The following is a 26,329-nucleotide window of genomic DNA, read 5'->3' on the forward strand; positions in this document are numbered from 1 at the left end:
CTTTCTTTCGTAACTTCTGGGGTGTAATCTTCAACTATTCGAAACTTCCATTGTTTAAATTGAATCATTCCACGTCCACAAGCAGTATGAATCAAGAGTTCCTTGATGTTGACATAATGAAATTTCAATATTACTGGCCGTGGTTTTTGGTCTGGAAAAGGTTTGGATCTTAAATGCACGATGAGCTCTATCAAGGATAGGCTGAACAGGGAACATTTCGGGACCAAACACGTCGACCAGAAGTTTAGAAAAAAAATCCGTAGAGTTACCAGTCTCGGTGTTCTCTGGAAATCCGATGATTCTTAAATATTTTTGCCAGCTGCGTCCTTCCAGGTCGATGATCCTCTGCTGTTGCTTTTCCAGGTTTTGCTTGGTCATAATTAAGTCTTTTCCAAGTGAGTGGAGTTTGGCATCTCTCTCTTTACCAGCTCGGTCAAGTTTAGCAATTAATTGCTTTTGTTTAGCGTTTTCCTGGATAAGTGTATTTTGTCTGTCTTCAAAGTCCTTTAAAAGGGACTTCAGTTTGGCAAAGCTCCAGTCAAACTTTTTATCCAGATTAGAGATAGCTTCCAAAGTAGGTTGGTCTCCATTACCTTTGCCATTAGCTGATGCTTTAGATCTGGTGTTCATTTCAACAGTTAAAAATCAAAATTGAACTTGTGCCAGTATTATAAAAAGACTTGTTAAAGGGTGGTATATGAAAGCTTAAAAAAAATGACTGGAGCAAAGCCAAGTTGTGACTTACTCCATCGAGCGCCCCCAGTAGACTCCACACTGTAACCTACATGTCATTTCATTATACTTCCTACCTGGTCTCACCCCAGCTACGTCACACTGTATTCCTCACCAGCTTCTATCAATAAATTATCACCAATTCTAACACTGAATCAGGCATCACAAGAGACTCTTGTTTGCCTACAATCTTGTCTACAGAGGAGTACAAGATTCATCAAATCATTACAGCATAGGTGCTGATTTCAGCCCATTAAGTCCACGCAGTTTCTTTGTGCAGTAATTTATGCAGGTCCATTCTTCGTACTTACCCCAAAGTCCTGACTGACCATTTCCATCACCTTTACAGACAGTGAGGGGCCTCAGTGTACATGCACCTAAACCTTTGAAAAACAGCAAGATGTGTTGAGAAAGCAGTTATGGGATACTGGGCTTCATAAATAAAGGTACAGAGTTTTAAAGCAGGAAGTTTATGTTGAGATTTTCTGAAACACTTAAGTATTGTGTCCATTTCTGAGCAATATGCAGTAGGGATGATATGAAGGTTCCTTGAGAGGTTGCAAGAGAGGTGTACTAGAATATTTCCAGGAATGAGAGATTTTAGGCTATTAAGTTGGACGAGAAGTTGAGACTGTTCCTCTTGGAGAACAGAATGTTGAGAGAAGATCATATCAGCTCTCTACACTCATTTCCCTTACATCCCCACTTTGCCTTTTATTTATTGCTTTAAATCTGTGCTCCTTGGTCCTCAAACCATCTGCTAATTGAAACTGTTTCTACTAATTCGATCTAAACCTGTCATGATCTTGTGTAGTTCTCTCAAATCTCTTCTCAACATTCTATTCTCCAAGAGGAACAGTCTCAAATGCTCTTGTCCAACTTCATAGTCTAAATCCCTGGAAATATTCTAGTACATCTCTTTTGCAGCCTCTTTAGAACCTTCATATCATCCCTACTGCACATTGGTCAGAAATGGACACAATACTTCAGTGTTTCAGAAAGACAACATAAACTTGCTGATTTAAAACTCTGTGCCTTATGAAGCCCAGCATCCCATAACCACTTTCTCAGCCATTCTGCCACTTTCAAAGGTTTATGCACGTGTACACCGAGGCCCCTCAGTTTCTGCATGAGCCGCAGAACAGTGCCATTTAGTTTTGTTGTTTATGCCAAAATGTATCACTTAATACTCCTCTGCAGTAAATTTCATCTGCCACTTGCTTATTCTTCCAGCCCATCTATATCCTCTTGTAATCTATTTCTACCCTGTCCATTGATCACCACACCTCCAAGTTTTGTACTGCCTGAAGATTTTGAAAATATACTTCTCACACTCACATCCAAATCATAAACGCATAACACAAAAGGCTGTGGTCCTAATATTGACCTGAGGAACACTTTCGTCTACTGTTCTCTACAAAACAATAATTTGCCATATAATGTTCTGCTGCTTTTGAGACAATCTTTTTGTTAATCCATGCTGCCACCAGACCTCAATTTTATGAACGAATCTTTAACGAGACATTTTGTCCAATTACTTCTGAAAATCCACACAATAATACTTAATGCATATTCTTCTGTAACTTTACCAAAAAAAAATCAGGCTTGTACCACACAATTAACTTATAACAAATCCTTGTCTGTTTTCCTTTATTAAGTGCATATTAATTTTTTCTATGATCATTGTTTCTAGATGTTTCCCCATCACCAAGGTTCAACTCTTGTGGTTGCCAACCATGTCCTTACACCCATTTTTGAACAATCAGAATCAGGTTTATTATGACTGCCAAATTTACTATTTTCCGATCCTCTGGCACCTCCCCTGTATCTGTTTCTACAATTACCAGCCAAACTTCCCACAGCATCCTATGATGCATCCCAACCAGACCAGGTGACCTATTTGCTTTAAGTATAGACAGGCCTACTAATACCTACTGAAGAATATCTATCTCATACTTTACCTCTTTTACCCCCAATTCTACTGAAAGATTGGGAAAATCCTCTTCCTTGATAAGGAGTATTTGGTAGCTGTCTTTAATTTTTCCACCCTTGTCCTTTACCACTATGGACAGATTACCTGCTTGGTCTCTAATCGGTTATATGCATCCTTAGTAACCACTCCTTTTCAATGTTAACTGCTATTTAATTCTCATGTTTTCTCATTACCTATCTTGTATTTCATTCACTTCATCTCATGTGCATCATTCACCCTCTTTGTTTCATCATATTTTCTTCCCCTTTTGATAATTAGGGAGGTGTGGCTTTGGCTCTACTGCTGAGATAAAGGGCTAGAAATTGCAATGCACATAACAACATGCATTAAAATAGCATTGCATGGGGCCAGTAGAGGAAGACATCAGACTACCATATTCTGCTACCTGGAGAGAGGGGGCAAGGTGCTGTAGATATCCCTTACCTATGCAAAATCCATTCTGCTGTGATCTCCATTCTACAAGCTTGTTAATTAGGATATTAAGAATGGATGGAGATGTATGGGGAGGAGAAAGATAACCTATGGGGAAGGTTAAAGTCGGATGGGGGATGGGAGGTGGTGGGCAGGGTAGGTTAGGAGATTGGGTGATGGAGAGACTATTGGCAGGGCGATAGTCATGGAGTCCAAAGATATGTGGGGTGGAGAGGGGATGAAAACACAGCCAAGCACTTTAGACCTTATATTTGGCCTATTCCAAAAGTTACATCGCATAAAATCAAGAGGAACACGAAGTAAACAAGGTTCAAATCCTTTTTCTCACCAGATCAGTGTCATCAAACATCAGGTAATATTTCTTCACTGTCTCACTATAAGTCTTTGGTTCAGGGATACAGCTGGAATTTAAATCTTCTTTCTCCTTTGCTGAAGATTTTTTTTGGATCTTGGCCTCCTTCACTTCTTGATTTGGACTGGCACTTGAAATGCTGCTGACAGCATTGTGATCAACGAGGTCAGCTTTATAAATAGGCTGTACAAAGATAATGGTCATTAAGCAAGAGTACAACAAAACAAGGAGCTTAAGAGTTCTCTCAAGTATGTTTTTAAAATTGCGAGTGAATTTAGAAAACCTTTAATTTCCAAATCCACTCCTGACTTAACAGATGAAAGATTTTTTCTATTGTTGGCTGCAGGAGTCCTGTACGAAATTATTTGGAATCTTAAACTAGTTCCTAGTAGGTTTTCACCTACAGCACGTATCAGCGAAGACAAGTAGGAAAACTTGAGATTTTTTGCCCATGCAGATTGGAAAATACAGCAATCCTCTGAAGTTATTATCCTTACTTATTGGATAGCACTTATGTAGACGATCTGCATTTTATTCACAAACCAACACCCACTTATAATATCAAAGATCTAGGCTGAAAACATCAATTCCCCTTAGTAACTGAAGAAGCATTATCTCAAAATATGATTGACTTAGAATTTAACGACTATATAAAATGCATGAGAAAAAATGAACATTTTACTTATTTTATCTCATTTTTTGTACTTCTTGTCTGAGTTAACATTTGCATAATATAACTTTCACACTGGTCCTTGAAAGGTACTCAATATACTTTGCTCACATACACGTAGAACTTGTTCATTGTTGGAAATCACTAGGACCCATGGACCTCATGAAATTTAAAATTCAGACACTTAAAAATAATTTTACCTTGAGTTATGTTAATTTAGTCCACAGAACTTTTGTTTCTAATTTTTTTTTCCCTAATGGTTCGGGGATAGCGGGGAGTAACTGCGCAGGCGCGTGACGTAAGTCGGTAGTGCGTGAACAGTTTAAAAAGAGAAGGAAAGTCTTCGGTGTTTTCGATTGGGAGCGAGAGGCGAGCGAGCGGAATCAGCTGAGGAGTTCCGAACAGGTAAGTTTTTTTTCCTAACGGTTCGGGGATAGTGGGGAGTAACTGTGCAGGCGCGTGACGTCAGTCATTAGTGCGCGAACAGTTTAAAAAGAAGACCGCCATATCTAGTGGGCAGCAGAGTGAGCGGGAAGGAGAACAGCCAGAAGTCGTGGTACACGTTGGTACCAACAACATAGGTAGGAAGAGGGATGAGGTCCTGAAAGGTGAGTTGAGGGAGCTAGGCAAAAGGCTGAAGAACAGGACTTTAAGGGTAGCAATCTCAGGATTGCTGCCAGTGCCACGTGATAGTGAAGGTGAGAATAGGAGGAGATGGCAGATGAATACATGGCTGAGGAGTTGGTGCAGGAGGGAAGGTTTTAGATTTTTGGATCATTGGGATCTCTTCTGGGGAAGGTGGGACCTGTACAGAGAGGATGGGTTACACCTGAACCCAAGAAGGGGCCAATATCCTTGCAGGCAGGTTTGCTAGGGTGGTTCGAGAGGGTTTAAACTAGTTTGCGAGGGGGATGGGAAACAGAGGGGTAGGTCAGAGGAAAAAGTGGATGTGGAAAAGTCAGATCTAACATGTAGAGAGGCTTTGAGGAAGGAGAAGCAGAGTACAGGGTATAAAAGTAGAAAGGTGGATGGGCTAAAGTGCATTTACTTAAGTGCAAGAAATATCAGGAATGAGGGTGATGAACTGAGATCTTGGATAAGTACATGGGACTATGATATTGTGGCTCTTGCAGAGACTTGGCTGTCACCAGGGCAGGAATGGATATTGAATATTCCTGAATTTCAGTGTTTTAAAAGGGATAGGGAAGGGGGGAGAAGAGGAGGAAGGGTGACGTTACTGGTCAGGGACAATATTACAGCTGCAGAAAGGATGGATAATGTAGAAGGATCCTCTCTAGAGTCAGTATAGGTGGAAGTTAGGAACAAGAAAGGAGCAGTTACTCTACTAGGGGTATTCTATAGGCCCCCCGGTAGCAGCAGGGATGCTGAGGAGCAGATTGGGAGGTAGGTTTTGGGAAGGTGCTAGAATAACAGGGTTGTTATCATGGGAGACTTCAACTTCCCAAATATTGATTGGCACCTGCTTAGTACCAAAGGTTTAGACAGGGCAGAGGGTTTGTTAAGTGTGTCCAGGACGGATTCCTATCACAGTATGTTGACAGGCCGACTAGAGGGAATGCCATATTAGATCTAGTATTAGGTAATGAACTGGGTCAGGTGACAGATCTCTCGGTGGGTGAGCATTTGGGAGACAGTGACCACTGCTCCCTAACCTTTAGCATTGTCATGCACAAGGACAGGAGTAAAGAGGACAGGAAGATATTTAATTGGGGAGGGGCAAATTATGAGGCTATAAACCTAGAACTTGAGAGCGTAAATTGGGATGACATTCTTGAAGGGAAATGTACTATGGAGAGGTGGTCGTTGTTCAGGGATCTCTTGCAGAATGTTAGGGATAAATTTGTCCCGGTGAGGCAGAGAAAGAAGGCAGCATACATAAGGTGTAGGCAGCAAGGATCAGATAGGGCTCATGAGGAATATAGGGTAGCAAGGAAGGAACTTAAGAAGCGGCTGAGGAGAGCAAGAAGGGGACATGAAAAGGCCTTGGCGAGTAGGGTTAAGGAGAATCCCAAGGCTTTTTTCACGTACGTGAAGAGTAGAAGGATGACGAGAGTAAAGGTAGGACAGATTAGAGACAAAGGTGGGAAGATCTGCCTGGAAGCTGGGGAAGTGGGTGAGGTTCTCAATGACTACTTCTCTTCAGTATTCACCAAAGAGAGGAGCCTTGATGACGCTGAGGACAGTGTTGGGAAGGTTAATGTTCTGGAGCATGTAGATATCAAGAGGGAGGATGTGTTGGAGCTGTTAGAAAATATTAGGACAGATAAGTCCCCAGGGCCTGACGGAATATTCCCCAGGCTGCTCCGCGAGGTGAGGGAGGAGATTGCTGAACCGTTGGCTACGATCTTTGAGTCCTCGTTGTCCACAGGAATGGTACCGGAGGATTGGAGGGTGGCAAATGTTGTCCCCTTATTCAAAAAAAGTAGTAGGGATAGTCCAGGGAATTACAGACTAGTTAGCCTTATGTCTGTGGTGGGCAAGCTGTTGGAAAGGATTCTTAGAGATAGGATCTATGAGCATTTAGAGAATCATGGACTGATTAGGGACAGCCAGCATGGCTTTGTGAAGGGAACATCATGTCTCACAAGCCTGATAGGGTTCTTTGGGGAGATGACCAGGAAGATTGATGAGGGTAGTGCAGTAGATGTGGTCTACATGGATTTTAGTAAGGCGTTTGACAAGGTTCCACATGGTAGGCTTATTGTGAGTTATGCTCGTGTGTGCTAGTGTTAGTGTGCGTTAGTATTAGTTTAATGTGTGTTAGTGTAAGCATGTCCCACAAGGATCAGTTCTGGGACCTCTACTTTTCATGATATTTATTAATGACTTGGATGAGCGGGTAGGAGCGTGGGTTAGCAAGTCTGCAGACAACACAAAAGTCGGTGGTGTTGTGGATAGTGTGGAGGACTGTCGAAGATGGCAGAGGGATAGTGATAGGATGCAGAGCTGGGCTGAGAAGTGGCAGATGGGGTTCAATCCGGAGAAGTGTGAGGTGGTACACTTTGGAAGGACAAACTCCAAGGCGGAGTACAAGGTTAATAGCAGGATTCTGGGTAGTGTGGAGGAAGAGAGGGATCTGGGGTTTCACATCCACAGATCCCTGAAAGTTGCCTCACAGGTGGATAAGGTAGTTAAGAAAGCTTATGGGATGTTAGCTTTCATAAGTTGTGGGATCGAGTTTAAGAGCCGTGAGGTAATGATGCAGCTCTACAAAACTCTGGTTAGACCACACTTGGAGTACTGTGTCCAGTTCTGATCGCCTCATTATAGGAAGGATGTGGAAGCGTTGGAAAGGGTGCAGAGGAGATTTACCAGGATGCTGCCTGGTTTGGAGAGTATGGATTATGAGGAGAGACTAAGGGAGCTAGGGCTTTACTCTCTGGAGAGGAGGAGGATGAGAGGAGACATGATAGAGGTGTACAAGATATTAAGAGGAATAGATAGAGTAGACAGCCAGCGCCTCTTTCCCAGGGCACCATTGCTCAATACAAGAGGGCATGGCTTTAAAGTAATGGGTGGGAAGTTCAAGGGAGATATCAGAGGGAGGTTTTTCACCCAGAGAGTGGTTGGTGCATGCAATGCGCTGCCTGGGGTAGTGGTGGAGGCAGGTACATTGGTCGAGTTCAAGAGATTGTTAGGTAAGCATATGGAGGAATTTAAAATAGGGGGATATGTGGGAGGAAGGGGTTAGATAGTCTTAGGCGTGGTTTAAAGGTCGGCACAACATGGTGGGCCGAAGGGCCTGTATTGCGCTGTATTGTTCTATGGTTCTAATATACCATAAGAAATTTGAGCAATACAAGTTGTTTCTTTGATGCTTGCTGATTCACTACAGGTAACTTCAGGGAACTACTGAATGATCATATTTCTCAGACTTTCAATGACATTTTCTGAAAATTTAGACTGGCCAACTGGAAAGTTGGTAGGCAATTTATAACAGCTTGTTCTGGCGCTTACTGAAGTTGTGATGACATAGCCTGAACTTCAATAGCTCTGAAATCTAATTCTTTTGGGTAACACCTTTTAATGGGGGAGAGTAGGCTATAGATGTAGAAACACACAACTGTTGTTAGATTAGTGCATATTTTTATGATTAAGTATTATATGGAAGCCTTCAACCAAACAGAATTTCTATATCAGCAACTTAAAAATATAATTGCAATTTGTTTGTTTTCCCAATGAGTCCAACATTCCGCAGTTCTGCTGATAAAAGTTCTTGCAATATAAAACCAACCAAGGTTACCAAGTTTACCACACAAGCACACAAATAAGGTCAAATATCTTACAGATTCTGATTAAATAAAACTGCTTGATAATTTGTACTTTAACACTGGTATTTTAATAAATATTACATCACTTTAAATATATATTTGAGATGTATTAATACTTTTTTACTGAACTAGACTTTCAATGATTGTTTTTCACGTCTCATGAATCCAGAACAGGCAACACCTCACTGCATACTCACAAATCGACGCTCATTAGGTCGCTTGATATTCATGGTATTGTTCATACAGTCTGGAAGGATCACAGCTATCACTTCTCCTGTATTGTCTCCTGACACACAGGTATTTAGCCAATCAGACCCAGAAATACTCTACAAGCAGAATACAAGGCAACTATTTTAAGGAAACATACAAATGTAACTGAAATGTAAAAAAAGGGGGGTAACCAAGTAAAAGAAAATAGAAGCAAGAGTAGGCCAGCTGACCCCTCAAGCCTGCCCTGCCATTCAACGCAATCACAGCTGATGTACCCCAGGCCCCAACTTCTCTGTGCCAGATTCCCTTTGCTCTAATTCCCTGATTTTTAAATTAGTTATTTTCCACAATTATCTGGGATAGAGAATTCCAAGGATTCACTACCCTCTTCTATGTACCTGAGTTTTAAGTGACCTTGAAACCTCAATCAAGACTCTCCTACCAGTGAAAACATCTCGACATCATGCCCTATCATGCTCACTTAAGATCTTGCATCTTTCAATAAGATCACTCCTCATTCTTTTAAGCTCCAAAAAATACAGATCCAACCCATTTAGCCTTTCTTGATCAGACAATACTCTCATCCAAGAATTAGCCAGATGAACCTCTTTTGAACTGCCTCCAATGCAACCATATCTTTTCCTAGGTAAGGGGAGCAAAACTGTACAGAGTATTCCAGGTGTGGCCTCACTAACACCCTGTAGAACTATAAATTGGTAAATTGGTTTATTATTGTCACATGTACCGAGGTACAGTGAAAAATTTTGTTTTCCATGCCATCCACACAGATCATTTCATTACAATGGAGTTAATAAAAGGGAAAACAATAACTGTTAATGCAGAATAAAGTGTTACAGTTACAGAAACTGTGCAGGTAGACAATAAGGGGCAAGGCCATAACGAGGTAGATTGTGAGGTCAAGAGTCCATTTTATCACACTAGGGGACGATTCAATAGTCTTATAACAATAGGATATAAGCTGTCCTTGAGCCTGATGGTACTTGCTTTCAGGCTTTTCTATCTTCTGCCTGATTGGGAGGAAGAGGGGGTGGGCGAAGAAGAGAGAATGTCCGGGTTGCTGGGGTCTTTGATTATGTTGGCTGCTTTACCCAGGCAGCTAGAAATGCAGACAGAGTCTATGAAGGGGAGGTTGGTATCCATGATGTGCTGAGCTGTGTCCACAACTCTTTGCAGTTTCTTGTGGTCACACGCAGAGCAGTTCCATACCAAGTGGTGATGCATCCAGATAGGATGCTTTCTATGGTGCATCGATAAAAATTGGTGAGGATCAAAGGGTACCTGCCAAATTTCTTTAGCCTCCTGAGGAAATAGAGGTGCTTCTTCAAAACTTCCCTAGTCTTAAACTCTTTGCAACAAAGGCCAACATGCTATTTTCCCTCTTAACTACTTGTTCCACCTGCCTACTAACTTTTTGTGATTCATGCATATGAACACCTAAATCCACCTGTACTTCACTCATTTGCAGTCTCTTTCCACTTGCATAATAATATGCCTTTTGATTCTTCTTTCCAAAGTGCATGACCTCACACTTTCCCACATTAAACTCCATCTGCCAGTTTTTGCCCATTTACTCAATCTGTCATTATCCTACTGCAGAGTCACAATATCCTCATCACAACTGGCCCTTCCACCTGTTTTCATGTCATCAGCAAGCTTGGATACCTTACATTCTGCCCCCATTTCCAGGTCATAAATAGTAAATAATTGAAGAACAAGAAATGATCCTGCTGCTTTTATATTTATTGAAATAAAAAAGAAAAATTATCATATGCAGATCTGTGATAAGCTTTTTTTTTGCAATAAAAGCAATGCATTGCAAAAAATGATAATCAAGGATATTTTCCCTCGTTCATTGTTATAATAAGGGACAATGCTACAATGTAAAAATAAACATTTGTTCTGCTAAAAAAAAAATGAAGGCTTATAGCCCAATCTTCTGCACCTCCAACCTGAATCATGTTATGATCAGGTTGGAGAATCACGATACAATGTCTCCTAGATCCTGAAGTTTCTTTGGGTAAATTTAAGTTATATCTAAGCAACTCATGATAATCTTCTCAATCTTGGATGGAATAGCAGTAGTCCAACAAATAAGAGCAAGGAGATAAAATTAGTAAGAGGAGGTGGGTATTTTTCAGTTAAAAAAAAAAGCCTGCATGCATTTTAAAGCTATTGGAGATAGAAAAGTAATTGGGCAATTGATGTTGCCATGTTCCAACTGTGACTACACTTCATAAATTATGTCCTTCTGAAAAAAGTCCTTCAATATAAAATTACAGTCTAAAATGCTTGAACCACTGCCGAAATGCTTCCTTAAATTGCAAACTGATTAAATCCTCTTGGTATAAGAAAATACATTTCTGCAGCAAAGGAGTCCATTTACATTTCTAAACATCATCAAAGGAAAAACAAACCTACCCACACAGTTCCTGTTCTTGGAGCAGCAAAATAAGGCTTAAATCCAAGAAAACCAGCATCCAAATAGTGAATTCCACTGAGGCCAAACCTACAAGAAAAACATGTCAGAGATCTAGCATGGATGCTTCCTTAAGTAGTATCATTTGTGGTCTAAACAAATAAATTGGCCCATCATTCTCAAGATTTATCTTCTAATAGGGTCTGACCATAATTTCTACTTCCCCAACAATAGTACACTTCAAAAGATTTTTCATCTTTTTCTGTTCACAAGCTGGCTAAATACAGAAAAAACAAATAGCTAAATACTTAATTTTAATGCTACCTCTGAAATAATACAACAGGGGAAATGTCCAACAGTGTGCTCAACATTAGATTGACCCCAAGTCAGTTATATTTATAACCAGGGCAGGTAGTTTGGTGTGATAAATTTTCCAAATTTCTGCATTCACTGAATACAGTATTAATTTGTTGCATAAGTGGCACAATGGTTCTGAAAATGACAATCTAAGCCATAAATCACTTGGTTCCTGATATGGTTTCGCAACCTTTCAGTGCATCTACTAGTAGCATAAATTCTGATCAGTGAATTTATGATTAAGGAACTTTTACACAAATGTTTGATCGTACACTTTATGGGAGACCAGCAATTGTTCATGGATTCCTATATTTACACTGTTAAATCCAGCTGTCCTATCCTAATGGCAAGTTTAAAGACTTTTTATGGTCAACATGAGTGAAATTATAATAAAACCATAATACTTTTACAATAATGCATATTATTTTAAATATAGCAATACCAAAATGAATTGTTTATGAAAACTATACTTGTTTTATACTGTATATCAGAGGTTCAAATAAGAAAAATAGTACAGTGAAGGCGTAGAAAGACAAAGAAGAACTATTGTAGTTCAGATCAATTTTAAGTCACTACATGACAATTCCTACTGGTCTCAGTTTCCCTGGCATTCAATGTATTGTCCCAGAAGGCAATTTTGCATTGAGGTTAAAAAATGAAATTACATTAATACGATAAATTATGATTCGCATTTCTTCAGTATCTCATCGGGTCATTCTGGACCAAAATGGGTATACTAAGGTCGCAAAAAATTTAAAAAAAACTACAGATGCTGAAGGAGTTTTGCTTGCCACAGATACTGCCTGACTTGCTGAGTATTTCTATCTTTTTCTATATTTATACTTATGAAGCCAGCTTTACTCTAAAATTTAAAACTATAATTAACTAGCAGTATATGAGGCTATTAATTTACACTTTAATTACATGAATCAATTTGTCACCCAAGTTAAAACTTACGCTGCATAGCAATTTTCTTGTGCCACCATAACTCCACACCAGGGCAACAACCAAGCAACTTCAGTGTTTAAGTATCGCTTGATATCATTGACAGGTTGGTATGTTCTCCTGAGATCCCAAAACTTGATTTTCCTGTCAGGGCTAGCAGTCACTAGAAAATTGCTATTAGTAGACAATTTGAGAGAAGACAAATGAAAATTAACCAACAAGAATAAAAAGTTAAGTTACACATTGATGATAGTTAAATCGAACAAAACCTAGACCGTTAAATTTATTTTCTCCTTATTTTCATATAACATAAAAAGTGATAATACCAGTAATGATTTATGAATTAACCATATGGCAACACTTTATCTCTGAACTAATTTAAATATATGAGTATGCCTTCCTTTCACATATAATGCCAAATCTGCTGTTACAAATCCAGTTTTAAAATCTTAAAATCGACTGCATTCAATCCAATTTTGATACACAAGGAAAATACCTTTTGATTCCTACTTGACCTCATTCAGTTCCTGCAGAATCATTTATAAAATAAGTCTTCAAATGCAACTGTTTGCATTATAAAAACAGAAAAAAAAGCAAATCTTACCAATCATAGTATATAGTGTGAGCTCCACACTGACACATTTAGATCATTTAAGGCCCTTGTACACAATATTACTTTATAAGTAAGGTGACAAACACCATGTCGAATTCTGATGCAAATTCTGAAATTAAATTATTAAATGCTTTGGTTTAACCAACTTAAAAAAAATGTTTTGGATGAATACCAGTGCTGGGAAAAGAGGTATGTAGACACCAATTCCTTGGTGCAGACAGGGATATAAATGCTCAACTGCAGGAAATGTAAGTATCACCCCTACCACCCTCTGTCAAGTTGATTGACAGTTTTCCACCCAGGGCTTATTAATTAATGAACAGTTTTTGCATTTTCTTGGTGACATCTCTTCCATTCTTTAGCTTGAACAGTGTTTCTTGATCACTGCTGGAGGCAAGGTATGTTCCAGATAAGAACCAAGTAAAAGTAGGATTCAGTTAAGGGGCTGAAAATATTCAAGAATGAAAATACTTTCCTTTTTTGGTTTTAAATATTGATATAAATATAAAGTATTAATACCTGCCGATTAACACATTTTCGCAAAAGCAGAAGTAAATTTATCTTTTATCTAACCTGACCAACATGACCTAACACCATGTAGCAATTTTCATAATTAAAGTGGGTGTTTCACATCATTTCTGATACATAACAATGAAGGTACAATGGCTGATTATTTCCAAAAGAACACTGGTTTACCCATGAAAGCAGTACTTTAGCACAGAATGATGATATATAGGGTTAGCTATGGAAACTGCAATTTACTGTGAGCATGAAGAAGACTATGTGAGTATAGAAGATAGTCAATGTAATAATCAATGCTTAACTTGTTCCACTTATTGCAAGCTTCAACAAATTAAATCTTTCAAAACCAGTTATTTATAACTAGTTAAGAATCAGCTGGTCCCACATTCACAACAGGAGGGACCAATTTCTGACATGAAAGTAAAACATGTGAAACATAGTTTTCTAATTCAAATACAAAGACTACTTAGCTGTGAATTTAATATTGAGAGGCAGAAAAATTAATTCCATAAATTGTAGATCAATGAATGATCTCTTAAATATAGTACTTTTGCACGTGCAGAAAAAAAATCCCAGAACTATTGAAAAATAGTGGCATTCAGAAGTTGAATACTGGTATGAAGCATCAGCAGTTTAATGTTCTGACTATGCTAAGATGCTGTGTGACACTTCTTACTATCTTAAACTTTCAGATACTAGCATTCAGAAAGTCAAGAAACTTCATTGAAGCTAGATTACAAGACAAATAATCCAGGAGGTTAGTTCAGGTTTCATCTTGGCACATTAAGGATTTAAATTCTACTTAAAAAATATGGAAATATACAGTGGCTGTTGGAAGAAATTACCACAAATCTATGGTATAGATTTACACCACACATATTGTAGATGTCAATCCAACTATCTCATTAATATCCTTTACATAGACAATTTGTATTATGGCGCACCATTAATTTTTCATAATAGTAGGACAGTTGACAAAAAGCTTGATCAAAGAGAAAGATTTTAAAGAGGCTTTAAAGAGGAAAAAGAGACAAGGTTTAGGGAGGGAATTCTGACAGATTAGATAGCTGAGGGCATTGCTTCTAATAAGAAATTGTTGAGATTGACAAGATCAGAATTGAACAATTGCAGAGATCTCAGAGAACTGAGAAACTGGAGGAACTAGCTGAGAAAGAGGCACTTGGCACAGAAAGAGGCCCTTTGGCTTTTGACCATCCTTCAAGTACCTCTCGATATGAATCTCATTTCACAGCACTCAGCTCATAACCTTAATGCCATGCCGTTTCAAGTGTGAATGTAAATAGCACTAATTGTTAGAGTACTTATCTCCACTACCCCTTCAAATCCCCTCTAAATCTCATTAAATCTGGTCATAACACCCCCACTAAGGGGAAAAGTTTCTCACCATCCATGCCCCTCATAATTTTGTACACCTCAATCAGGTCACCCCCTCAGCCTCTTTTGCTTCAAAGAAAATAAACCCACCCACTTTAGTCTCATCATTAAAGTGGGAGTCACAGAGTCACATAGCACAGAAAGAGGCCCTTTGGCTTTTGACCATCCTTCAAGTACTTCTCTATATGTATCTCATTTCACATCACTTCCCCAGTACAATTATATTCCTCCTATAATGTGGCAACCAGAACTGCGCTCCGAAATCCAGCTGTTGCCACACTGATGTTTCACATAGTTGTAACATAACCTTCCAGCTTTCATATCACATGCCCTGGCTAATGAAGGCATGTACCCAGCATGTTTTCTTAGCCATCTTATTACCTGTGCTGTACCTTCAGGGATCCTTGGACATGTTCCCAAGGTCCTCACTACTTCCTTGGGGCCTACCATTCACTGAGTGTACCCTAGCCTTATTAGTCCTCCAAAAATGTACCACCTCCTATTCTTCAGGATTAAGTTCCAACTGCAATTTCTCTGCCCATATTACCAACTATTGTTGATAGTGAGGAGGGTGGTCTTTGCTACAGAACTAATATTGTTCTGTAGCAAAGACCACCCTCCTCACTATCAACAACCACTAATTTTCATGTCATCTGCATACTTACTAATCATACCTTCTGCATTCACATCCAAATTATTAATGTATCCAACAAACAGCAAGGATCCGAGCACCAATCCTTCTAGTAAACTACTGCACAGGCTTTTCGTCAGAGAAGCATCCCTCAGCTACCACCTTCTGCCTCCTATCACTAAGCCAATTTTGAATCTAATCTTCCAAACTGCCCTGGATCCCATAGGACCAGTCTCCCATCTAGGACCTTATTATAAGCCTTACTAAAGTCAATGTGGACAAAATCAGCAATATTATCCTCATCAGCACACTTTATAACCGCCTCAAAAAATTTAATTAAATTACACAGGCAGGACATCCCCTCTAAAGAGCCATACCGACTATCCTTGCCTTTCTAAGGGCAGATTAATTCTGTTCTTCAAAAGTTTTTTCCAATAACCTCCCTACCATTGATGTCAGACTCACCAGCCTGTAATTACCTGGCTTGTTCCTGCTTCCGTTCTTGAATAAAGTTACTACATCTGCTGTCCTCCACTCACCTAGTACCTCTTCTGCGGCCAGAGAAGATCTGAAAATTTCCATTAAGGCCCCAGCAATCTCCTCCTTAGCCTTCCATAGCAACCTAAGATTCAACTCATCAGGTCCTATGGATATATCCACCTTTAAAGCTTGCTAAGATATCTAATATGCCCTATTGTAATTTGTCCTAGAATGATATTAGCATGGTTAGACAAAAAGGTCAACGTGGACATGGTGAGCCAAAGGGCCTGTTTATGTGCTGTATGACTGCATGACTATAATTCTACTGTCTCCCTCCCTGAATTCTCCGACAGTATCCTTTCCCACAGTGAATACAGATGAGAAGTATTCATTTAAGATCTTACTGACATCCTCAATGCACAGATTGCAACTTTGACACCTAATAGGTTTACTCTTTTCCCTGGTTACTCTCATGCCCTTAATATACTTATAAAATGCTTTGGGAGCTTCCTTAATTTGACTGTCAGCCATTTCCTGCCCCCTCTTCATCCCCTAACTACTTTTTAAAAAAATAAATCCCTTCCCTACCCCTCCCCCTGCGGACCCCCGGCCAAACCCACACACACCCACACACACTCACAGCTTAGTCCTCCTGGGCCTCACCAGTTTTCAGTTCTTCAAACCTGCCATAAGCCACATTTTTTTTCCTTTAACTAACTCATGATATCCAGAATTCCTTAGATTTGTTGGCCTTAACCTTCACCCTTAGGGAAGCAGTTGGCCCAGAACATTCACTATTTTGCTTTTGATTGCCTCCCATTTGTGGCCTGTAGACCTACCTGCAAGTAGCTGCTCCCAATCCACTTTTTCCAGGTTATTTTATCATATTAAAAATCAGCCTTCCCCCAATTCAGGGCCTTAATTTCCAAACAATCCTTGTCCTTCCTCATAATCTTAAAACTTAAGAGTTACAGTCATCATTTCCAAGATGTTCTCCCATTGACACTCCCTCCAGTATCTTGTAGAAATATCTATGGACTAGCTCAAAAGATCTCCTGGACACATTTTGAAAATTCCACCCCTTTCAAGTCTTTAACATTAAGGTGACCCCAGTTAATATTAGGGATGATGAAATACCCTACTATCAATACAATATTATTTTAACACTTCTCTCTGATTTGCCTACATAACTGTTTCTCTATCACCTACTGACAACTTAGAGGCCTTTGAGACAGTGCAAGCAAACTGACTGCCTCCTCCTTGCTTCTAAGGTCTCACCATATGGCCTCATCTGTAGAACCCTCTAGGATAGGACATCATCCCTCCTTACTACAATAATGGATTCCTTGACTAATATTATAATGCCACCTTCTCTTTTGCATTCCAGCCCCCACCTCCACCCTAGCCCACCTGAAGACCCTGGAATGCTGTGTTGCTTGTCTTTCATCAAGGTTTCCTTGATAGCAACAATATATTCCCATACATAGACTATCACCAGTGGTTCATCAGCCTTACTTGTCAGTCTCCAAGTATTAAAATAAATCCAGCCTTATATTGCTCCAATGTGCCTGGAGACTTACCTTTCCTTCTATATTTGGCTGATACTCAATCCCTGTTGTACACCTCACCCCAATCCCTTGTCAAATTAATTTAAACCCTTCCCAACAGCCCTAGTAACCCTACCCCTCCTTACCCCAAGGATGTTGACTCCATCATGTTCAGGTGCAACCATGTCTGACTTGTACAGGATTTTCAATAACCCAAAAACCTAGTCTCCCTCCTGCATCATCTCTTCTGTCACATATTCATCTCACCTATCGCCCCACTCCTAATCCTATACTGATTAGCATTTGACAACGAAAGTAATACAGAGATTACAAGCTTACAGTCCTGAATTTAGCAAGCTGAGTAGCTGATTCAAAAGCAAGTCGCAGAATCTGATCCTTCATTTTTGCTCTTTTGTTAATATTGATGTGAACCAAAATCTCTGTTTAACATCCTGTTTATAACACCTTGCAATCATTCAGTGATATCCTTGACCCTGGGAAGCAACACACCATCCTGGATTTACAACTATGGCTGCAAAAGCACCCATCTATTTCACTCACTATTCCCTCCAGACACTTGCTCCTACCCCTCATGCAGCTGAGCCGGCCATAGTGCCGTGACCTTGGTTCTGGCTGCACTCCCCTGAGCAGCATTCACATGTACCATTCCCAACATTTTCCAATAAACAGTAATGGACTGACTTGTACTCTGAGGCTTTGCTGACTACCTGCCTGCCTCCCTTCCTGGATCTCATGATTACCCATTCTCTCTATCTGCAATTCATTAGCTGCAGGAAGGTCTCCTCTAAAAATGTTCTATGCACGTAACTCTCAGCCTCATGGATGCACTGTTGTGCCTCTAGTTGATCCTCAAGCTTTGAAACCCAGTGTTCAAGCTGGTCAAAATGGTGGCAGCTCCTGCAGATGTGGCCTTCCAGACTGTGAGTATTTGCTAGGAGTTCCCACATGCTACAGGCCTTACAATACATGGGACCAAGTTCCGCTGTCATATCTTTAATTGAAAAATCACCTGCTTACTTTGAAAGTACTTAAGAGGTAAGCCAAAGCATTTAAAACAAAGATGTGAATGTTAAAAATCGAGACATCATGGGGGAACCAAGAGACAATCAAGCTGTTACCAGACAAACAACAGGTGGCCAGACTTGAATACAGACACCAAAGTTCTGGATGAACTCAATTTACAGAAAGTGCAAGATGGGTGACTAATCACAAGAACACAGGAATAATTGAGTCTTCAAGTAACAAAGAAATTGAAGAAGGCATCAAAGAATCTAGACTGACACCCCTTGCATTACTTAAAAACTGCTATATTGGAAGATACGTTGTCTATGAGGTATCTATTCTGAGGTGGACAGAAGTTTACATAGAACCATTTCAAAGAAGATCAGGGAGTTATTCTTAGTGTCCTGGATACTTTTCATCCCCAATCAACATTATCAATTTATTTGGAAATTATAACACTAATCTTTTTGGCAGCTTGCTTCTGTGCAAACTGGTTGCTGCATTTCCTTTATTAAACACAAGGAGTAGTTCTCTGCTATAAAGCAATTTGGGATGTGTAATACGCTATATCAATGCAAGGCCTTGTTTTTGTTCAAGCAGCAAATGAGACAAGGTAGGGTTGGGCTGGACTGGACAATAAGATAGCAATATAAGGAGGTAGTCCTAGTGACATAATGGATCTGCAGTTCAGAAATTCATGCAAGGCAACAAGGCAGGTAGTATGGAAAAGGGGTGGATGGACAGAATAAGTTGTATAAATTGGCCTTGAAAGAGTTTTGAAAAGTGGGTAGGTAGTTGTTGAAAGGATGATTAATGAGCATTATTCCCATCCCTTATTGCCACTGAATGGATTAGTTTGCTAGGTCAAATTATATACAGGTCAGAATGGGTGAAGATGGCAGAGTTCCTTCCTTAAAAGGACATTATCAAACCAGGTGAGATTTTAAATATCAATCCAGTATTTTCAAGGATATAAATACTGATACTAAATTTTTCATTCCAATTTAATTAACTGAAATTATGCCCCCCAGCTCCAGTGATGGATTTAAATCCATCTCACGAACAGGCCTCTGGATTAACAATCAGTCCATATATAATGAACTGATCAAAAAGGGAACACAAAAAGTAGTATTTCGATTACATGGAATACAGATAGGAAACATGACTAGGATAATTTCTCACCTAGAATGTGTTAAGAGTGATTTGAAAATAATGATCTTGAAGTTGCCAAGTAGCCAACAGACACTTAAAAGGAGATGCAGTTCAGAAATTCACATAAGGCAACAACAAGGAGAATGTGGGACTTTGTGGACTGAGTTATGGGGTAAATGGAATATATTGAAAGAACACAAGAAAATAAGAGTAGGCCTAGGCCACCAGGCCCATCAAGTCTGCCCTGTCATTTAATATGATCATGGCTGGTCCATGCTGGCCTCAACTCCTCTTCTGAAAGATGTTGGCATTAATGAGATCACTGGGAAAGAAAGCTATTCTAAAACAGATGAAGACATCATTTACAGTTTCAGCTTGAGAGGGAGAGAGGGATCCAAATGGTCAATGTTCAACAGCTAGGAAAATAATTAATGGATGTGGGTCAGCAAGGTCAGCTGAGAATGCTGGGGATGCACATTATCCTGTTCTGTATGAACAGTTCATCTGGGAGACTGATAGGCACCTACATTTTCAAGAGAACAAAAAATACATGTGGGTCCTTGATACTGAGCTGAAGGAATCTTTGGCTCATTAATTATTTGATATTGAATTTGGCTTCAGTTACCATAACAACAAATTTAGAACTGAAATTATAAGGAGAAAAGAACCACCAAGTTCCATCAAAGCAACTGTGAAAGCCAAATCCAGCAGCATAGGACACAGTATCAAGGGAGAAGCAGAAAACACTGAAGGTGAAGGAGTAGAGTGTACTTAATGACAAGGAACATACTATCTTGGTGCAGTCTCTAAATCCTCTCACTAGTGACTGGGTGATCATTTATACAAGACACTAGTTGGCTTATGTACCAGTGAATGCATAGTTTACTGACATAAAGCAAAGAGTTTTGAATTAAATTGAAGAATTTGGGCCACAATTCAGAGGCAGATGGTTTTCACAATCTGTAAAAGTAGGACAGTATAAACTGCAGCTGTGCTGGTGAGAAATGTACATAATGAGTGGTGAGATGGAGGAAAAAAGGATTCAATCTGCTATTTGTTTTTGGTGCATGCATTGCAGAATTTGGCTCAGTATATGAGAAATTCTACAAATGCTAATTATTCATGCCTCACAGCACAAGTAGAGAAAATGTGACAAAATTATTTTACTCTCTAAATATTGCCTCTGTTCACAGACCACCTGGATATTGCATATTGCTATCAAAACATTGCCAATAATCCTGCTGAGTACTTCTAGCATTTTCTATTTTTGTTTCAGATTTCCAGCATCTGCAGCATTTTATTTTGTCAATTAATTTGATTTATTGGCTTATGCAGCCCATTTAAAATATCATATTTGGAAAAACACAACTGAATTTTGTTTTCATTTCATATCATGCATGCCAGTTGTGTGAAAAATTGAATTTCTACCAAATTTCTGTATCTGCCTCATGCTTTCCTCACTGGGAAGTGCCACATGTAGAGTTAAGCTCTTTCTCCTCTGTCCCGACAATATGTCTTGAATTCTCGTTATTCTCAGATTTACTTCTGCCATGGATTAAATTGCTTACGTCAAGAGAATGCTGTTTAGCTCCAACAGAACTACTGAAGCAGATATGCCTTATTTAATGCAATCTAATAATATAGTAATAATGCTATGGAATCTTAATTTACAATCTCATGTCTGTCATATTTGTGGGTCTACACTCAAGATTAAAGTTGCTTTCCCACATTCTTCTCTTAGTTTAAATTCTTACCTGTGGGCTTTACTCCAAGCAATGGCCTTGACAGCATGGTCATGTGCAACAAAGGAATGGAAAGGATAGATTTTCAAACTTCCGTCACCTTGCTGGACTCGTAACAGTAATGATTTTGTATTCAGATTCCAGAGAGCAACTGTACCTAATTTGATAAAATAATTATTAAAAGAAAAAATATGCACATTCTAAAATATCAGTTCACTTAAATTCATTATAGTGGAAAGTCAGTGCATGATAATCACCTTTGGTGCATTCTTGTTATAATCCACAAAGCTAGAACATTATCATGGCCCATTCTCAGGAATTGACTTGAATCACATTAGCAAATGAAGGGACTGAGACAACAAAGACATGTGTGAGATCTCAGCTGTGCAGCAACTAAATTCATTTTTTTTGAGGCTCATCTCATTGTGTAACAATAGATAAACTTGAACATAATTTTCCGGTAGACATATACAATTAGGACTGAAATTTATAGAATTAGCAGCCTTCCATGGATTATCAGAGATTATGCTAAGAAGAAAGACACAAACATGGACATTTGAAAACAACTGCCCTCCTATGACAGCTGCTGCATGGTGCAGTTCTACTCAGGAATTTTGCCTGGATTATGGCAATATCAGTTAGATTTTTCCTTGGGCTTGGTGCCCAGTTTGCAATCAAGATCTCTGCAGCTTTAAATTCCCCTGTTGCATTCATATACAATAAATTTAAAATTTGGTAAAACAGCCAAGATCTAAATTGGGTCATGCTAGGAAGTAGGAAAAGTAGTTTATGGGGAAATTTCAAAGTTCAGAGGACAGAAAAATGAAGGAGTGGCTGCCAACAATTGAGTAAGTGGAATTGGAGATCTGCAAGGGAGTAAAGATAAAAGAACAGAAGAATTTCGAGGAAACTACAAGGTTGCAGGAGCTCAAAACGCAGTGTGCTAAGAATTTTAAACCTGAGGCAACAGTGGTCTGGGACTCATAGGTCAGCGAGTGATGCTGGGAAGTGAGACTTGATACTTGTATATAATAATATGGGCAGCAAGTTTTAGATATTTTAGGAAAATGATATGAAGGTGACCAGAACAACACTGCAATAGCCAAATACATTTCCTTTGGCATGGAGGTGTCTGGCAAAGGCAGCATTTATGTTATTTCAGTGGGCAGTCAGGAAGTAATTACATTGCAGTGGGATCAGTCATACATTGGACAGACTGGGCAAAGAGAGCATATTTCTTTTCCTGAACTATATAGGTAATCCAAAAGGGTTCTTATGGCAATCGTTTTATTCCAGATTTATGTAATTGACCAAATTTAAATTCCCAGATGCAATGGTGGTATCTGAACTTGTATCTTGTAACATAACCACGATGCTACCATACTCCTAGAACATATAATTATATGTATATTAAATTGTTTTCAGTAGATGCATTGATGCCAAGCAGAGATCAATGTTATGTTCTGAAATGGGAGGAATAAGACTTTTGTTCAAATAGGATGCTGGGGTTGCATCTAGTGCAGCAAAGGATAGCAGCTGTGGAGGTGATGGAATCAATGCTAAGAGAACAGATTCACTGATGGGGACCCCTGACAATAGCTTCAGCCATTCAAATATTTAACTGGAACTTGCATGTCAAACAACAGATGCTGATGTTCTTTGAATGCTGATGATGTGGTGGTGATTAATGCTATCAACAAACATCTGGAACCTGATATTTGAGGGACAGTCTTCATGTGAGAAATAAGAGTGGACTGAACAGATCATTGAGCTAGTTCCAGAAGACAAAATACTGGTAAAGATAACATGTTTAAGACATGATGGGAGGACCCAATAGAAGTAAACAAAATTATAATGGGGAGATAGTATGAAACTTTTCCCCATAGCAAAAGTGTCTACAATAGAGGGCATAGGTTTAGAGGGGAAAAGGTTTAGAGGGGATCTGAGGAAAAATATTTTCACCTAGAGGGTGGTTGGAATCTGAAATACACTGCCTGAGTGGGTGGTGGAGATAAGTGTTTTCACAATGTTTATGAAATATCAGGATGAGCTCTTTAATCACCAAGCCACAGAAGGTTTCAGATGAAGTGCTGGTAAATGGGATTAGTATAGATTGATGCTGGATGGTCAGCTTGGACATGGTGCTGTATAACTCTATCTGCCCTACTTCTGTTACTTAATGCATAATACTCAATTATTTCTTTGGAGGTAACTGATTATCCTATGCCAGTTAATTGATAAATTTAGGAAGTTTTGTGATTAAGGTACACACTTTCAGTGAGAAAGCTTCAAATGCGTCTCCCTTTTGGAGTGTCAGATTAATGATCATAATTCCTAAAAGAAGTTTTAAAAAGAAATAACCTTTTTAAATGCATAGTTTCAAACTTTAAATGTTGCTTTTACTTTGGGTTAATGGTAATAAAAAGTGTTTTTAAAAAACTGTTGAAAATAAAAGTGATTTTGGATGGTACGTTACAGAACCAAAAGAAGCATTCTTCTTCCTGTAAGTGGACTGAGCTAACACAAATATGGGTCTTTATATAGCAATCACTTTATATGAAGATATTAGTGTGATTTTAACAGTGCAATATGCCTTGTGTACAAAGCAATTCAGTGCAGACAGTGAGAACAGATTGGATTATTGTTGTTTGCTTCAGTTTTAAAACTTTTGCAACTTTTAAGTGGAAAGTAACTTGGATGTAGTGTGGTATTATTTCAATTAATTATCAAAAATATAGCATTACCTTATATAATCCCCTACATATATGCCGCTGTAAAATGTGACAAGATGTTTATGTACAATTGAGATTGATAGTGGCCAGAAAAGGAAACTAACAAATACTTAAACAAAATGCATTTACTTGACTTATAGCAAAACAGTAAAGGAACCAGCAGGCACTCCAAGTCAGAACTAATTGCTGAGGCAAGGGAAACAGTATTAAGTTTCACAGCTCAAACTGTTACATACCATCATAAAAACCTGCTGCCAAGCACTGATGTTCCTCAGAAGGCATCCAGTCAAGGCAGAAACATTGTCCACATTGTGAAGACCCACTATACTGAATGGATCCAATTTCCAGAATTACAGTACATTGCACCTGCAAAAAAAAAAGTCATTTCACAAATTGTTAAATTTTAAAATAAGAAATCATATAAAATTAGCAAAGTATTTGTTAGATAGTTGTAAATTCTATTAAATGAACTTGCCTTGCATATGATTGGTCCTTGTACAGATGAAGCTGTAACCATACAAAAAAACAACTCAATAAATAATGTTGGACAAACTTACAAATACCACAAAGAACTGCATCTTTGGATTTTTATTCCTGAAACATGTTAACATTTAAAATACAGTGGCATGCAAAAGTTTGGGCACCCCTGGTCAAAATTTCTGTTACTGTGAATAGCTAAGCGAGTAAAAGATGACCTCATTTCCTAAAGGCATAAAGTTAAAGATGACACATTTCTTTAATATTTTAAGCAAGATTACTTTTTTATTTCCATCTTTTACAGTTTCAAAATAACAAAAAAGGAAAAGGGCCCAAAGCAAAAGTTTGGGCACCCTGCATGGTCAGTACTTAGTAACACCCCCTTTGGCAAGTATCACAGCTTGTAAATGCTTTTGGCAGCCAGCTAAGAGTCTTTCAATTCTTGTTTGGGGGATTTTCGCCCATCCTTCCTTGCAAAAGGCTTCTAGTTCTGTGAGATTCTTGGGCCGTCTTGCATGCACTGCTCTTTTGAGGTCTATCCACAGATTTTCAATGATGTTTAGGTCAGGGACTGTGAGGGCCATGGCAAAACCTTCAGCTTGCGCCTCTTGAGGTTGTCCATTGTGGATTTTGAGGTGTGTTTAGGATAGCTATCCTGTTGTAGAAGCCAGCCTCTTTTCATCTTCAGCTTTTTTTTTACAGTGTGATGTTTGCTTCCAGAATTTGCTGGTATTTAATTGAATTCTTTCTTCCCTCTACCAGTGAAATGTTCCCTGTGCCACCGGCTGCAACACAAGCCCAAAGTATGATCGATCCACCCCCGTGCTTAACAGTTGGAGAGGTTTTTTTTTTCATGAAATTCTGCACCCTTTTTTCTCCAAACATACATTTGCTCACTGCAGCCAAAAAGTTCTATTTTAACTTCATCAGTCCACAGGACCTGTTTCCAAAATGCATCAGGCTTGTTTAGATGTTCCTTTGCAAACTTCTGACGCTGAATTTTGTGATGAGGACGCAGGAAAGTTTGAAGAAAAAAGGGTGCAGAATTTCATGAAAAGAACACCTCTCCAACTGTTAAGCACGGGGGTGGATCAATTATGCTTTGGGCTTGTGTTGCAGCCAGTGGCACGGGGAACTGAATCTGGTAGAGGGAAGAATGAATTCAATTAAATACCAGCAAATTCTGGAAGCAAACATCACACCATCTGTAAAAAAGGCTGAAGATGAAAAGAGGATGGCTTCTACAACAGGATAACTATCCTAAACACACCTCAAAATCCACAATGGATTACCTCAAGGGGCACAAGCTGAAGGTTTTGCCATGGCCTTCACAGTCCCCCAACCTAAACATCATTGAAAATCTGTGGATAGACCTCAAAAGAGCAGTGCATGCAAGACGGCCCAAGAATCTCACAGAACTAGAAGCCTTTTGCAAGGAAGGATGGGTGAAAATCCCCCAAACAAGAATTGAAAGACTCTTAGCTGGCTGCCAAAAGCATTTACAAGCTGTGATACTTGCCAAAGGGGGTGTTACTAAGTACTGACCATGCAGGGTGCCCAAACTTTTGCTTTGGGCCCTTTTCCTTTTTTGTTAT

At 39.2% G+C, this 26,329-nt stretch overlaps 1 protein-coding gene across 2 annotated transcripts in view; it reads right to left on the reverse strand.

Annotated features, from left to right (window-relative positions):
- Positions 1-26,329, reverse strand: part of gtf3c2 (general transcription factor IIIC, polypeptide 2, beta) — a 101,964-nt gene that overhangs the window by 21,818 nt on the left and 53,817 nt on the right. For both annotated transcript variants that reach the window (XM_052025312.1, XM_052025311.1), the window contains exons 10-16: positions 24,733-24,764; positions 24,494-24,623; positions 21,538-21,682; positions 12,433-12,594; positions 11,121-11,208; positions 8,669-8,797; positions 3,486-3,692 (exon numbers count right to left, since the gene is read on the reverse strand). In XM_052025312.1, the coding sequence (XP_051881272.1) occupies positions 3,486-3,692; positions 8,669-8,797; positions 11,121-11,208; positions 12,433-12,594; positions 21,538-21,682; positions 24,494-24,623; positions 24,733-24,764 (893 nt within the window). The remainder of the gene's footprint in view (positions 1-3,485; positions 3,693-8,668; positions 8,798-11,120; positions 11,209-12,432; positions 12,595-21,537; positions 21,683-24,493; positions 24,624-24,732; positions 24,765-26,329) is intronic.

The sequence above is a fragment of the Pristis pectinata genome, chromosome 10, assembly GCF_009764475.1.
Source record: "Pristis pectinata isolate sPriPec2 chromosome 10, sPriPec2.1.pri, whole genome shotgun sequence".
Classification (NCBI taxonomy): domain Eukaryota; kingdom Metazoa; phylum Chordata; class Chondrichthyes; order Rhinopristiformes; family Pristidae; genus Pristis; species Pristis pectinata.